General features: G+C 39.8%; 1 protein-coding gene across 1 annotated transcript in view; it reads left to right on the forward strand.

Annotated features, from left to right (window-relative positions):
* Positions 1–15,977, forward strand: part of angpt1 (angiopoietin 1) — a 66,320-nt gene extending 50,343 nt beyond the window's left edge. The window contains exons 8-9 of the mRNA XM_005936284.3: positions 8,702–8,832; positions 13,043–15,977. Coding sequence (XP_005936346.1) covers positions 8,702–8,832; positions 13,043–13,206 — 295 coding nt within the window. The 3' untranslated portion in view covers positions 13,207–15,977. The remainder of the gene's footprint in view (positions 1–8,701; positions 8,833–13,042) is intronic.
* Positions 15,978–16,736: the final 759 nt, after the last annotated feature.

A 16,736-nucleotide genomic window follows, 5' to 3' on the forward strand; every position in this document is an offset into this window, starting at 1 on the left:
CCAAAATTGGTCTAAGGTTTCAGATGTTCAGATTGACTGGTTAAACAACCTGAAAGCATCGATCCACTCTGCCTTGTACCAGCGGTTCAGGCTGATGGTGTACATTGTTTAAACACCATAGCCTATGTTGTTGTTGTTGTTGCACCATAGTCTTGTTGCTGACCATGTCCACCCTTTTATGGCTACAGTGTACTGCTTCCAGAAGAATATCATCCCATGTCACAAAGTTGATTATCTCAAACTGGTTTCTTGAACTTGACAATAAATGTACTTAGTTCATTAGGTTTCAGTCCAGTAGTGCAAACTGGAATGTGTTGGAACAGACGATTCATATTATAGATGCTTAGCTGAGAAATCTGCAGCAACTGTGTGATGCTATCATGTGGAAATCACTGAGTGTTCCCAGCACCTTGTTGAAGCTACGCAATGAAGAATTGAAGCACTTCTGAGGAAGAAAGGAGGTCCAATCCAGTACTAGCAAGGTGTACTTAATAAGATTGTAGATGAGTGCACTGTTTGCATGTATTCTTGAGTGCACTGAAGGCCATATTAAGCAGTCATGCCCTCAAAACGTTGTTTCTCCCATAAATCACAAGCGATAATATGGCGAGAGCAGGAGAACTGCATCAATGCAGAAACAGCTCATGAAAAAAGACAGAAATCTACACAGTATCTGCAGGGAGAACGCCGACATCAGCAAGGTTGTCTTAATCATGAATGTGCACATCTTAACACTTTGACAGGCATTTCATTTCACTGGACCTATGGAGTTTGCTTCTGAACCACAAAGTTACATGATTGTAAAGTGAGCTCATTTCACAATCGTATAAGCTTGAATTGTGGTTCAGTGGAAAACTCTATAGGTCTATTTTGGTTTTTTGCTTCATTGTGACTCAAGCCACCATAATTGCAGAGGTTACTTTCTTTATAAACAGCTGAAAAAAGTTCCCTATCATCATATCTAATCTGCTTGGTGTGCCACAGCATGGGTTGCAGAAAAGAAAATGGTCAAATCATTTCATGACCTCCAAATATTGTTCTAACTATAGCCATCAGATGAACACAATCAGTTAATTACTGTCATTTGTCAAAGTTTTGTTGTTTCATAGAATGGCTCTGCATTGTCAATATTAATAGAAGAGACCAGAAAACATGGTTGTTCAGTATGAAAATGAAAGTTAAATAGCAAAGTAATGCAAAAAAGAATTAAAAATGACTAACTGTGAAACGTAAATGGAATAAACAAAAACAACAAAGATTTAAAGTGGGAGGGGGGATCTACAGAATGACGTTTGCTGTTGTTTTATGATGCTTTTATAAAAGGTTTTCTTTGTAAATTAATAAATCACCATTATTATCATGAATCCTAGCCAGCAAAAGAATAAATAAGAAGGTAGAAAAAGTTGCAGGAGAGCTGTGAACACAATTAGCAGGAACAAAGGAATAACACAGAAAACTGACAAATACAGGATATACACAGAAAGTAAACTGCACTGGACACTCACAAGAATAGCCCACAATCATATTTTCACAGTGGGTATAAGTATATGTTTTTTTGTCAGTCTGATTCTTGGAGGGTTATAGTTTCACTGAATTAAATAAAGATCATAGTTGTCCCAGGAGATTTCCTTAAATGAGAGCTTTTAAACAGCCATTCTTAAGGCAAGAGGAAATAAAGAGAAAAGCCTGATGTATGCCAAATAAAATAAAAAAAACTACACTGAAAATCAGTGGCAACATTTCTTATGGAGTGATGATATTTTGAAACCTTTGGCTCAAATCATTGTCAGTAAGTACAGAGGAAGTCAGGAGAATACACCAGTGAGGTCTTCTGTAAAACATGGTGGCAGCTCTGTCATGGTTTGGGGTTGCATTTGCATCTGTGCTGTTGGGAATCTTGCCAAAACTGATGGAATTATGAATGCAAAGAAGTACCATCAGATTTTGATCCAGAATTCAATAATATCTGGGAAGCGTCTGATTGGCAACAGCTTTATTTTTACCCTGGTCCCAAAAACACTGCCAGTATAAAAGCATACCTTGATAGAAAAACATATGAAGGAACGCCATCATTCCTGCACTGGCCTCCCCAAAGCCTGGGCCTAACATTAATGTAGCAGTGTGGGATGTTGAAAGAGTGAAGGCAGCCAACATCCTAAAAAGAGCTTTGAATGTCCTTCAAGAAACCTGGAGAGCTATTCCCGAAGACTACTTGAAGAAATTTTAATAAAGCTTACGTAAGAGAGTTCAGGCTGTGTAAGACATTAACTGACTTTCAACCTTTTTGAGAATTATACAAACTTTGATTCTTTCTTCTACTTAGATTATATTTATATTGAGGTTTGGATATGTTTCAGTAACGACACCAATTTCCCATTTTGCTAGAAGATAAAAAGCAATGAGACGTGGTTCAAAATGTTTGTGCAGTACTTTAGTACTTTTTTCATAGCCTGAGTGAGTCTCTGTAATCTTTAGTTTCATGTAATTATTTCATTAAGCACAGGGAAAGCAATGTGGGTCACTGAATTTAATGCATCCTAAAATAATAATGCACATCTGAAGATCCAGATATGTAAAGCAATCGTTTCCAAAATTGTCTGAGATAGAAAGATTTACATCAGTTCAGTATATGCACATACACAAATTAAAGTTTACATGAAAAAATCTTTAGTATGCGTGTTCAAAATCTCCCAGCTAGAAGACTTATGCAGTATGTTTATTTTTTAACGAGCCATTACATCTTTATTCAGATTCCCCATTGAGAAAGCCAAGTTCCTAAAATTCAGTGATTTCTCCATATGGTAATGACTAAGGTCCCTGTAGAATCAGATCTCGTTTAGATGTTTTTCATTTGGAGATTTACAAAAGAAATTGGCAGAGATTTGAGTTGCAAAATATGATTACCTTCTTCTTTATCCAAGACTCACTCTGAGATTATCAGGGATACCTTAAATTGGAGGTAATTGAATCCCGTCCCTGCAAATTTCAAGTTAGATAGATTCTGATTCTCGAGGGTTCACAGCTTTCAGATATGCAACATAAAACTGATTGTACTTTCGTCCATCAATGCTAAGAATTTTCTGGGTCAGATGGAGAAAATCCAGGGTCAGTATGTGTGACAGTAAGCATAATAGGTCTGCATATTTTAACAGGCATGAATAAGATGGATATGGCAGTGGTCTTACTCAACGCAACAATGTAAATTATAAAGTGTATTGCCAGATTATAAGCACTATGACAAATGCCTGCCTGAATGATTTTCTCAGTGGAGCTATATGACACCCACTGGCAAGAGAGTAGCCAGCCAGATACCTCTGTGGCTCTGTGGTAGGAAGCTAGCGCTCAGTCAGAGTGATTAACCTCTGCAGTGGCTTAAGGCGCAGAGGCTAATGCAGGACTCTCAGCTGACAGGGTAGTCGCCTATAAGTAGATGGGAAAAAAACAAGCATGCTTAGCCACCATCCGTACTTTATCTCTGGCATTTTCTTCAAAGAGCACCCTGAACTTTAGTGTGCCATACATTCCATTAGAAGTATTGCTTCAGGACTTGACCCAAACCTTCCCAGAATAATTCTTCTATGAAGTTACAATATGACAGAAATGTTCTCCCAGTTCAGAGTAACACAGAGTGTTGAGAAATAGAACATGTCAGCTAAAAAAAAAAAGAGTTCAAAGAGGCAACGTGTTCGCAGATCTAGGACCCCACATGAATCCCACTTACTCAGCTGTAATCCGCTAAGTCTGGGAAAAAACAGCTTTAAGGGGTCATTCATGAACACTTTACTACTTTAAATGAAACAGATTTCTACACATATAAAGTTGAGTTTGTGTTAATTAATGCAGCCTTTGTGCTAAATTTTAGCCTAAACTTGAAAAAAAAAAACTAAAACGTGCACGGCCTTAATTGTTCTTCTTAATAATGTTAATGACTGTGTTTTAGGTTACAGTCTGATAAAATGTCAATCACTGTAACCTAGTTTCACTTGGAAGTAGTCTCAGATAAACATATTAGTGTCATCGGATAGCTCACCTTACAGTGCTACAAATGATTTCCCACGTACACAGTTTGCAGCTGTAATACTCTAGAGCGTCGACTCATTATGACTGAAACCGAATCTGTATCTAAGGGTTTAAGGGTTCAGCTCAGCCAAATAACACTTATAAAAACTCAGTTTACTTAAGTTGTGTTTCCTTATTCAGGTTTATTTGTTCCTTGAGGTGTCTTTCCTAATATAATACAACTTTCTTGTGACACCGAACTTGGATATTTCTGTCTTTTTCAGAAACTCTTATTACAGTTTCTGTTTTCACATCTCTTTCAGTTTTTCTTTGTTCTTTTTTAAGATAAAAAAGTCGATTTGACCTGGAGTAATCACATTACGAGCATATTTATAGTAGGCCTAGCTTTTCCTCATTTTACAGCATCTCAAACTAAGCTTAGGCCAGCTGGTTAATGTTATCGATGAGCAGTTATTTAGCAGAACTTCATGTTGGCACCTTCAGACTCAAGATATGAAAGTTCATTTATGATCTGAGAAGGGGTCTCCTTTACCAAAGGCGTGAGAGCGCATAGGAAACATGACCAGCATCTGGAAAAAATGTCATCCTCTTCCACTCTTTCAACTTCAGCCTCTTCTTCTAAAGTCAGGGCTCTAAAACATGAAAATATGCACAAAACATGTTTACTTATTCCTGATATTGTCAGGATGTTGAATTACTTATTGTCAGCAGATAACACAGGATTTTGTGTACGACCCTCCCGTCTCCAACAACAGTTGGTTATAAGCAAACATTATGCCAGCTAATATTACGCTTAAGTGTCCTAAAAGTAACATTTTCCCCCAGATAAACATTTTAAATACATTCTCACATTATGTAAGGCTTTATTTGCTAAGTTACCAAGTCGAACTATGTTTGATCCACTTCAAAGAAAGTTTTATTACGCTGGCTAACAGAGGTTAACAGCAGCACTTACTGACAGGATTCCTCAACAGCTCAATATTCACCTCAGTGTTGCTGTCATTGGTTACGAGTGAGAAGATTTTACAGCCACACGCTGTAGAGTAAATAGACAGGACACACAACACATTGCTGAGGTAAGTAGTGAACTAACAGCCTACACTCACTACAGATGAATGGCAGCCAAAGTTGTTACCATAGCTACGATTATGCACTTCAATTAGGAGGAGTAATAAAGCAAAACTCAGTTGACTGCAATCTGCAATCTATTGACATCTAGCAGCATTTTACACACTGTAACTTTAGAGCATCAGAAACAACCAGCATTTCCAGTGGATGTTAGAGACCTGAGATGACACGTAACTCCTTTCCTGTCACTAAGACAACCAAATAATTCCAAAATTATTTTTTCACTAATGTACCTTGACGAATTGCATTACTAAGTTTCTTTAACGCCAGATCAGATTAGTGTGTATTGCCTTTTTAGTTTCCAGTCTGACTGAGCAGATGTCTGTCCTTTGATACATTTCATTAACAGGAAGATGCCATATCTGCCAAGGTCTTTTTCTTTGTCTAATTCTAAACAGGCTTCGGGAAAGGCATCTGTTCCTCTTGTATTCATAACTTGGCCCCTCTTTGGATTATCCCACTTAACATTTACGTGCTTAATGGAATCTGACAGGAAAAACTGCAGATGTCAGTCTTATTAGGGGGATTTTGGTCTTTTAAATGTGCAGCATAGCTGGTAAGCACAGCCACAGAATACTCCGAGCATCATGTCGAAAAGACTTCTTGAAGATCTGCTTTGGCGATTCATCAGGCAAACGCAGATCGTAAAGAGCTAAAGAAAACAGAGAGAGTAAATGTGAAGCACAGTCTGTTCTTTATCAGAGCGTTAGCAGACCACATCCTCGACATTGAATGCTGTATTTGTCGGGATCAGGAATTAGCTGATGGAAGTCATTCTACATGTAAGTGAGGCAGCACTTTGGGATGAGTTTACTTTGACCTGGAAAATATCTCCAAAAACATCTGTTGCCTTTTAGACACCAGATAATACTCCAATGTGTCACTGATTAAGTTTTGGACACCCATACAGGAACTTGCACATTTAGACACTTTACTGCTTGCATAATTGTAACTGGCCCTTATTAAAACTTGCCATGTCCAGCGGTCATTGCTGCCACTGATTAGAAACATGACTCACCCTTATGTCGTAGGATTGTGCCTTCTGGTTTAGTGGCTTAGCGAATTCCCCTCTGTGACTAGCAGACATACTTTTTACCCTGGTGCACAAATCGGCCGTTTACACAGCTGTCCAAATACAGGAGTCTTTCACGTTGAGTGATTTTCTTTCCTGGGAAGCCTATCAGTCTGGTTCTTTGAGATGCACAACCTGATGCCTCAGAGCTACAAGCCTCAAAAAGGTTTTGGGTGAGTTTACTTAAAACATAAATTACCGCATTTTGCATTTATTACTTTCTCATCAGAAAACTCAAAGTGTGAACTCAAAGTTCACAACACGCCCAAGCTCCCCTGTTGTCGATAAAATAATCTCAAGCAATTACTTTGTTTGGGAGTGAACCGTACTTAATAACAACAATAATAATAATGGAGACCTCACTGGCTTGGTGATGCAATCCTGATCTTTGGATGTGCAATTCCTTCTGCTGGGAGAAAGTGAAACTGAGAGCGTGAGAAAAACAAAGGTATCCATGGAGAAAAAAGTAAATCTGCGATATGGCAGGATAAGAGAAGGCGTGTTCTGTCCAATGGGTGCAGGAATTGTCATATCCCCATGCAGCACATATCACTCACACCAGGATTGAATTCACAGTGGGCCACACCCAGGAGAAATCTGCTTCCAACCTTCATATTAGTTTTCAGCTTGTGCTCTGTGCATTGAGTGTGTGAAGGAATTCATCTTAGTGATGGCTCATCAGTCCCCTAAACATGCTGGATCCAACATGCTATTTCAATAGCGTCTCTTAAATTGAAAGGATATTTACCAAGCTCTGCTCTAGAGGCCTCGAGAAAGTATCCCTAAAATACACTTAGATAAGTTTAAACAGAAGCTTTTAAGGTTAAGTAAGCTTATGATTGCAGACGCTTTAAACGCCAGTGAAAATAATGCACTTTGGATTTAATGCACTGCAAGGGAAGATGAAAGTTAGTGAAAAAGTAAATAGATGCACCTAAGTGAACTCAGCCTGTTTTGAAAAAGCTCTGTTGATTTTTTTTCTCTTAACTAGAAGTTTAGTAAACTTGCACATCTATTACTTTGCTAAAATTAGACTTAACGAGGTAATTAAGAGAGAAAAAAGCTAATTAAGAAACATTTACGGCTGTGTTTACAGGGATAAAGCAAGAAAGGTAGCATCATACCTTCTTTATGTGCCATTTTCAGTTAATTCAGAATAAACTAGAAAAAGTAGTCATCATATGAGTAGATGGATGTTTACGAATCGTAGTACTACTGAAAGTAAATCACTAAATTGGTTCAGAAGCACATTGATAATTATCAGTTACTAGTTTTATGTAGCTATTGTTAAAAATTCTGTGCAAGAATTCCACAACTAAAATGTTGTTTTCAGGTAAGTGTTATCTGCACATCCATTTATTTCTACTTATCCAAATCAGGATCATGTAGGGGTGCTGGAGTCCGTCCCAGCTGTCGCAGGGCAAGAGGTGGGCTGCAATCTGTACGGGATGGTCTATCACAGGGTTAATGCAGAGAGACAGGCAAGCATTTGGACTGACATTCACACCTCTGGCCAATTTAGAATCGCCATTCAATGTAACCCCATGCATATCTTTGGATTGTGGGAAGAAGCCAGAGTACTCAGATAGAACCCACACAGGCACAGAGAGAACATGCAAACTCCACACAGAAAGGCCTTATTGCTGTGGCAAGGAGGTGCTAACCACCACTCTACAATGCCACGCAATCTAGTGTACTTATAGGCGAAATACTTCGTTCTTATTTCATTCTGGTAGTACTGAACCATCTTCTCATTTTCAGTCTTGAAAAAATAAACTTTACCTGCAGAAAGAATATTACTAATAGTAGCATGTGCACAGTATCCAAACAATCCAAGAGAACTTACACGATAAATCACAGATAACATGAGAAAACTGCACTCCTGCTGCAAAATCTTCCTGGACTTGGTAGGAAAATTGACAGGCATGTTTGGTTTCATGACAAAAAAGTATCGTCCTACATCGTGAACAGAAGAAGTCCAAGGACTATGTACCTGACACAAGAAGCCAGGGAAGAAATATTGTATTGAGATTGTTCCCTGTGTGTCCAGCTATGGATAAATGATTTGTTAAGCAGGTTATTTATTCCTCTTTTACTGCAGGTAGCTGTTACAGGTCTGCATTTAATGATTTAGCCTGTTGTTGCGGTGTAAATCAGCGTTCACTGGCTCTACAGGCTGACATGCAATTCCCAGACATTCTGTCTCACTCACACTTTCGTCTGTAATTCTTTCATACACTCCGTCTTTCATTCTTTATTTTAGATTCTCTCTACCCTGCTCTTAATGTTGTTCCAGGTGTTCCACATGTACTCTCTCACAACTGAAAAATAAATATCTCTCAGGAGATGTTTCCTGCACCACGTTATGTCTTCTCTGTGCTTTTATTGCCTTCAATGTTCGCCGTACTTCTCTCCCCCACTTCCTCCCACATACATGTTTTCGAGTCCTGACTCACTCCTTTTCCTCCTGATGTCTTTCAGGCTGTTCCTGAAAAGCCACAGTGGGACTGCAGGCAGACAGAGCAGTCTAGTAATCCACGGAGCAGACTTCAGTACCAAGGACATGGACAATGACAACTGCATGTGCAAATGCGCCCTCATGCTAACTGGTGGTAAGTGCATTCACGCAGTGGTTGTAACATTGTAGTTACACATGTAGTCAAGCGCAGGAAGAAGAGCGATCAGATAATCAAATCACTAATGTCTCAAAAATGCTGCTAGTTTAAACATATTCATTTGAAGTCACCTGGAAAATATGAGTCCGGTCTTTGCTCCGCGTGTGTCTCGGCTCATTTTTGGGCCCTCCTGGGAGAAATGACTGACTCTTTAATTGCTGAATGGGTCTGCGATGTTTGTGTACAGCTCGGTCCTGGTCAGTTTGGGCACACACTATCAAAGCTGTTTGTTTTTTCATAACCAAAATTGTTTGGCTTCCCTAAGGGTTTGTTTAAAACTCTTGTGTTATCATTTTGGGTGTCTTGCTCCGTCGGACTTTGTTCTTCGTAATGTTGTCACATTCCCCATCTCACCAGATTGCTTTGTAAATGTCAACGTTACCACGACCGCAATTTCAACAATTACAAAAAGACCCCAAAGGTTAACGTAGAAGAGGTAGAAGTATCGCTTTTCTTACGCAGCGCTCAGGACACAATGCACTTTTACGAGGGCGTGATGCAGAACTATAACTATTCCATAACCACAACCTTCACTGCACAGTCATAAGCTCGGGTCACTGTGATCACAAACCTCCTCGTTCTGCAAATGTGGCCAATTAAAGATCTATCTGTACCTATTAGTCTATATTCTGCATCCACTCCCACATGTGTAACACTGAGGTTGGAAACAAGCACAATATAAAAATCCCTGGGCGCGGCACCAAGTGTCAGAGAGATTTAAAACGTCTCTGCTTCTCATGCTGTGTAAGTGGAGCCCGCTGACCCTTGATGTCACCTCGTAGAAGCTCTGTTGCTGTGGATTCCTGACCTGGTACCAATCAAGGATTTTCTAAATGCAAATTTAAGATCAGAATTACCTCTTAGGTCATTCTAAATGCAGTGGATTACAGGGAACTTGGAATTGATCAATGATCAACACCCTACTCTGCTTGATTCATGGCCCGCCTGTGGCCAGCCGCAAATGAGAAGCATGACAACATGTAGCCTGATTCGAGGCTGAGCTGAACCCAGTGCTGAGTTAGTGGTACTGTATGCGGTATATCATTTGATTTACTCCCTGCATTTATAAGAACAAGTCTGACATTAAATGACGTCAGTACCTTGAATATACAAGGGGAAAATATGTCTCTGTTACCTTTATGAGGACAACCACAGCGTGCCGTGCTAAGAATACAGAGGAGGATACAGTACGGACACACATAATATATATATTTACCCAGCTCCAGAGCGTACAGTAGGGATGACACTCAGACATCGGGAGTAAGGAGGACATCTTTCATCATGAGAACAAACTGCAGTGCTTGAGAGTTTTTCAAAGGAAAACATCCTCAAATATTTTACAAGTTCGTAAAAAGCTGTGGGCTGGAAACCGGGAGGCCACTAATCATTAATCCCAAAGGATCGAGATGTGCACACTAAATGTTTATGTGTATGGCAGCGGTTGTGTGGTCTGCAGTATATCAGCAAGTACTGTAAAAGATGGCAAGTGGTCCACATTTGCTTTATGGGAGGAAAGAATGCAATTTCAATAAAATAAAGCAGACTCAACAGAACGCGTTGCAAAAAAACAGGTTTTTCAGTTTAAAGACTAATTTTGTCTCAGTTGTTATTTTTATAGTACGTTTAGTCCTGATATATTAGGTGTAAAAAAATTTAAAACACTGGCTTTTTCATTGCGATCTGTGTGTGTGTGTGTGTGTGTGTGTGTGTGTGTGTGTGTGTGTGTGTGTGTGTGTGTGTGTGGGAGGGGGTATGTTTAAGTCTTTCTTGGTCTTCACAGCTCTGTTTTGTTCTCCACCAAGTGCTGGGTTGAAAATATCTCTCTCCTACTTGCTAAATGCTCACTTTCAGTGCTGAAGGACAAGCTGTTTTCTAGCTCTTGTTTGGTGCAGTGCAGGTTCTCTACATGGGGATTTTGGACATGCATTGTTAGAATTACTGAGATGCTTGATGAGTTTCCTGCCACTTTAAGCAACCCCTTTCCTTAATTATACTTTTTATTCTCGAGCTCAGAAAATAGCCGGCTTTAACCTTCTCTTCACTGAATTTCTTGTGGGAAGTGAAATTGCACCACCACAAGTGCAATTTCACTTCCCCACTGGCACTTGCACCTGAAATGATACGCAGCAGTGGAAATATAAAGAGGCGTGCACTGGTTTCCATGCCAGGTTAGCCATTTGTCCTAGGATGAAGCAGCAATCAATGTGAAACTTATATCTGTGTGATGTGTGCCAGCAACAAGGGCAAAACTCTGCTCCTGATTACTGACAGGTCTCAGTGAAATGTCATGCTGTTGTGCGCTGTGGTATTCAGGACCGCCAGAAGGGAGAAGTGCCATTTGTCACCATGTGACTGACACATTCCGTTCCTCCATCTATATCTGACTGTGTTCCCGTGTGTGTTCAGTGATTCAGATATAAGAACTGATCAGTGGCAGATAGGATGACATAAACCAGAAATTCATGAATTCCTGTTTTTCAAAATCGCAAAATTAAATAGATGTGAAACACACAGAAACAAGCAAGAAGTGAATTATTAAGAGCGCAGACTCTGTGGATGAAAGTATAACATAAACAACATTTTATATCATCATCAAATAAGATAGAAAGGTACAGCTTTTCCCTTAATTCACAAAGGATCACAGGGGCAGGTAGCTCCTGTAGCACGTTTGATTTGTGCCCTTCGTGACACAAGCCCGAAGGAATTTGTGTCTTCTCCCAGGATCAAACCAGGAGATATTATACTTGTGAAACAAATGTCTAAAAGTAAGAGCAGAAACTGTCTGAATAACAATATTGCAAGCTTCACTGATAGGCTTTAAATAAATAAAAAAGACCTCTTACCCAGATTTGTTTTAAAGATAAAGTTTTTAAGATGCTTTTAATGTTATTTCCAATTTGTTTTTGAAAAAGTAGAAGGAGTTTAAAGATGTACTTGTAGTAACTCTCCGCCCACTGCACAGGTGACACGGAGAATTAATAATCAATTAATATTGAGTTCTGTATTCACTCCTAGGTGAAGAGAGGCCAGGGCTATAAGGGTCTAACTGTGTTATTCCTGCATAGAAAATAAGTTAGAGCCGTGGAAGTGAGAGGAAAGTAAAGCATGATTTGCAGTTTCCAAATCTTTAACAGGCAAAATTTGATTTTCATTTCCCACCAGCAGGATGCTCGTGCTAGTGCATTTTCACAAAACAGCTCACGTTCTGGCAGATTTGAGAACGTTACATATCATTAGTTTTGAAAGTGATTCCATTGTCATTTTTATTGGCAGAAAATCACGGGATTCAAAATCCGTGGGCTGTGTCAACAAATCATTGTTTTGTTTTTTATTTCTTTGTGTTTTTGCTGTAGCTGTCCCAGCAACCACTGACACCGGCTGTGCCAACATTAGGCACATCCATTTTGCAGTGTTCTGCTGGTACTAACTTCTTGGCACAGACACCAGTCTCTTTCGGATGGAAATCACCAGCGCTGTCACAGTGGAAAATATCACGTATCATTCAAATAAATGAGTTAAAAGGTGGACATTAAATGTATGATTAAAGATTAAAAGTACTTCTGAAAGATTACTAATAGGATTCAGGCTACCAAAGATGTAGAAGTTCCTCGGCAGACATTTGCCAGTTGGTCCACAGTTTTAGCCTTTAAGAAGAAATGGAAAGCTATTCCCATGTACTTGAGAAACTGGATAAAACTATAAAAGAGGCCCTCTTAAAAACTCAACATGCCTGAGTTTGGTGCCTGAGTTTTGGCCCCTTCTTCATCTAACCGATATAGTTCAGAGAAATTATAAAATGTGTCACCTTGTGGGTGGAATAAAAGTTTCCCATGCCTCTCACTGCTCTGATGTCCCACTGAAGCACATACATGCACTGCTTTAAATAGAAGAAGGTCCCAAAAGTGTTCAGCAACAGGTACTGGCATGCTGATGAACCCACTGACAGCAACACATTCAGCAGATAGCAGGAAATGGTGTCTGAACTTATGCCAAGCCTTTGCGGGTGAGGCCATGGGAACCTTTCAACCTTTACAAAGCACAAAGCCTGCGGTTGAAGTAACTTTATAACTACAGCAACAATACAGGAATAATTCTCTGGTCTGTATTATATGTTAATAATACGTATATGTTTTTGTCTTTTTCCCAGGTTGGTGGTTTGATGCCTGTGGCCCTTCAAACCTTAATGGTATGTACTTTAACCAAGGACAACACATAGGGAAGCTGAACGGTATCAAGTGGCACTACTTTAAGGGCCCCAGCTACTCACTTCGAGCAACAACCATGATGATCCGCCCACTGGACTTCTCCTAGTCTTTTGAACTTGTGAACTCAACTTCCACACATTAGAGGGACATTTCCTATTTCCTACTCTCGTCTCATCTCATTTTCGCTGGACAGGGGAGTCACCCAGTGAATCTTTTCTTCAGCCTGCGCCGCTGTTGCTTCGTAACCTTTCCCGACACTGAGCTGAAAAAGCCGGCGCGAGGAGGAGGAGGAGCGCAGATCAAGGCGCGACGCACCAGAACTGATTTTCTGTTCCCAAGCGATTTCACAAGCTTGATGTTACAAATGAGGAAGACGTTGTAAATGCGTGAGCTTGTAGGGAATATTCACACAAAATGTCGCACTTCAATTTATTTTCCTGGACCTGTGTTGCAATAATGTCAAGGACTTGAACGTTTTTTGTTTTGTTTGTATAGCAGCTACCACAGAGCTGCGCAGACTCTAAAACTGCAGGACAGCGTTGTGACTTTTTTTGTAATTTGTAATTAAAATGTTGCTAACAGAACACAGGCCATCAGTATCACGGTTGTGTTACATATTGTGTTTTTAGTATTATTTTTTGTTATCCTAACTGTACTCATGAAACTATCTTTCGTACAGTGTATACTGAATTCCTGTCTGCATTATGGATACTGTAAAAACTTTTAAGATGACCTTGAAATTCCAGTGGTGATATACAGTTGGTAAGAATTAGGAAGGTCGATTGCAGTTATTCGCTGGCAATTATACACTTGTTTTTGACAGAGTGTGATTATTTTTAGAGTTCACCGTGTGAGGTTATTATTGGATTAGATTCTGGACTGAGATGTATTTGCCTTGTGTTTTTGGCCGAGAAGCAACTAACACATGCCAAAGTTCACGATATGAGTGATCACCTTACCTTTGCTGACTGTAAAAAAACAAGACAAATATCATTCAAGGACATTAATCCCAATGCATATGCGACTCTGAGGGAAAAACATTCACATTTGCACACTTGCTACAAGTTATTCTTACAGATTTACACTATATATACTGTACATAGCATTCAGTATATAATACCACAAAGCAATTCGTTCATATTCACAAAGGTGTAAATGCTTATATTAAGCTAGCGTCTCGAGCGAGTTGAGGTGAAAGAGGTTGTTTTTTTTTGTCCAATAGCTTTCATCGAATTCCGACCTCTAAACTTTCGACAAAGAGCAGATCATTAGGGCGAGTTACATCCAAAATATTTTCCACAGACATCAACATGACACAGCCACAGAATCCAGCCAGTTTCTGTTTCTCATCAATTCGGCTTAAGAGAAAAAGAAGGAGTCTGGGTTGGATATGAAGCATGAAATTAATGATTCCACCAACTGATCCGTGTGAACATGTATTTCATAACTTCCAGCTTAAACAGAATCTACTGTGGTGTATTTACTAAAGGTACACGCGGCAAGAAGATGAAGTGTATCTGGAACTTGTAAAATGACAATTGACATGTTTATTAGCATACTAAAATTGTAGAATTTAATGGGTGTGCATGTAAAGCAGCATTCCTGCTTTTTTCTTTTCTTTCTTTTTTTTGCAGTTTTCACTCTGCCAGAGGTACAGTGGTGTTTTTTTTTAAGCTGAGCATAAAACATAGAAGTTAAAATAATAACCCTGGAAAAAATGTGCCTTTGATAACTTTGCTTTTACCTCGTTAACTTCTAGATTTGCTGATTTATTTAAACATCTTTTGTAACATGTGGTCAGTGTTGTGTTGCTAAGATTAAATAAAAGCGCATGTGATGCACTAATGTTTTCAATGTGCGTTTAGGCTGGACTTTGTCATCCAAAAATGATGTGATGATAGACAAAGGTTTAAACAAGGGGCTTCAGAATTTAGCCCTCATTACATCTCCCTTTTATTTCTCCTTTGCTTCAACAAGCCTCCTTTTACGATAAGATCTTTTACAGGAGTGTAAATCTTCATATACAAATGCTGTACTGTAAGCCGGGCAAAGTGAATGTGTTGGTGCAGAAAGACACGAGATAAATCACGCAGATAAACAGACGTGCTTTCATCTTCCTTTTTTTTGAAGAACCCAACCAGATGCTGCAGAGATTAAAACTCTCCCTGTCCACACAGTGGAGTGGCATTGTGCTGAGTGGTGGCTCGCTTTGCTTGCTCACTAGTGTCAATGACAGATTGCCAAAAGTGTCAAACGAAGCTGTCATGACTTGTAGTGTCTCTTCATAGTTGACATTCCTGGGCCTAATCAGAATAAACAAATTACTGCAGCCTGTGGACCACAGACTGTCCTTCAGCGCCTTCGCTGACCCAACACCCTCACTGGAATGTGTTCTTTAGAGGCAGTGGAGTGTGAAGAGGGTCCACAAAAACCTGGCAAACACCTTTGTGGTCCTAAGTATTGTCCTTTGTTGGTGTGAAGACAGGAGGTACTAAAGACTGGGAAGTTTTGTCTCCAGTGATGGCTTAGGGATGTTGAGCAAAGTGGTGTTCCTCTTGTAATCTCCATATACGCACGTACACACACGCCACCAGCTTCTTACACTGACAGACAGATTACCGCGCTGAAAATGGATCCTTTCCTGTTAAGTCAGAAAAAGCTAAGGGTCAACGAGGACTCCCAGAAGGAGGTGAGGACAGACGGCACTGGAGCACAACCAAATCAGATATAACACAATACAGTGCCTGCAGTATGAACAGTCATACCGCAGGCCTTTGAAACCCCCTGAAGAGACCACCTGCTCAACTAAAACAAATACAAGTAATGAGGATTCAGAGAGAAGAAAAGTGAATCTGAAAACATAAGTGTAGCTGCCATCTGTTAATTCAATTATATCGGATTTTATTTTCATATTTCTTAAGAAAGATTATTGTAATTTGAAATGCATCCCTCTGTCCTTTTTATTAACCACTTATCTATTTAAGGGTCGTGGATGGGCTGGAGTATATCTGAGCTAACATAGGGCGAAAGGCAGGGTCGACAGTCGATCAAAGGGCTAACACCGAGACACACACAACCGCTCACACTCACATTTACATCTGTGGCTAGAATATCACTACCAACTGCAGCAGCATGCCATCTTTCCAACATGACAGCCAACTGTTGCAGCATGGGTAGCAAAGCCAGCTCCAGAGGTGGCGGAAAACACTCAGGCCTGTCATGATGCACCTGGAACCACACAGTAAGGCTTTGAAATGGACACGATTTAAAAAGTACAAAATATTAGTATCATAATTCCTAAAGTGTTGACAAGCAGTAAAGTAAAGCTTTTAATAGTGGCCCAAGCTAAAGAGAAAACAAAGGATGAATAGGCTGAATGCCAGGTATTAGCAAAAAAGTGTGACCTTTAACCTCCTAGGACCTGGCGTCCACATGTGTGGACATCACATTTTGAGTTGTTGTCACAGCCCTAGTGGGGCCACCTCCTGAGTTTGCCCTTTCGTGGGTGTGTCCTGCTGTCTCTCCTGTCTTACGTGTCACCTTTTTTCTGTACAGCTGACTCTCATCAGCAATTAGAAGTATTTAAGGCCAGAGAAAGGTGAGCTCTAGTGCCAGAGAGCCATGTTAGTGGTTGCA

The sequence above is a fragment of the Haplochromis burtoni genome, unplaced genomic scaffold (genome assembly GCF_018398535.1).
Source record: "Haplochromis burtoni strain Fernald_Lab_line unplaced genomic scaffold, NCSU_Asbu1 Contig_200, whole genome shotgun sequence".
In the NCBI taxonomy this organism is placed as follows: Eukaryota; Metazoa; Chordata; class Actinopteri; order Cichliformes; family Cichlidae; genus Haplochromis; species Haplochromis burtoni.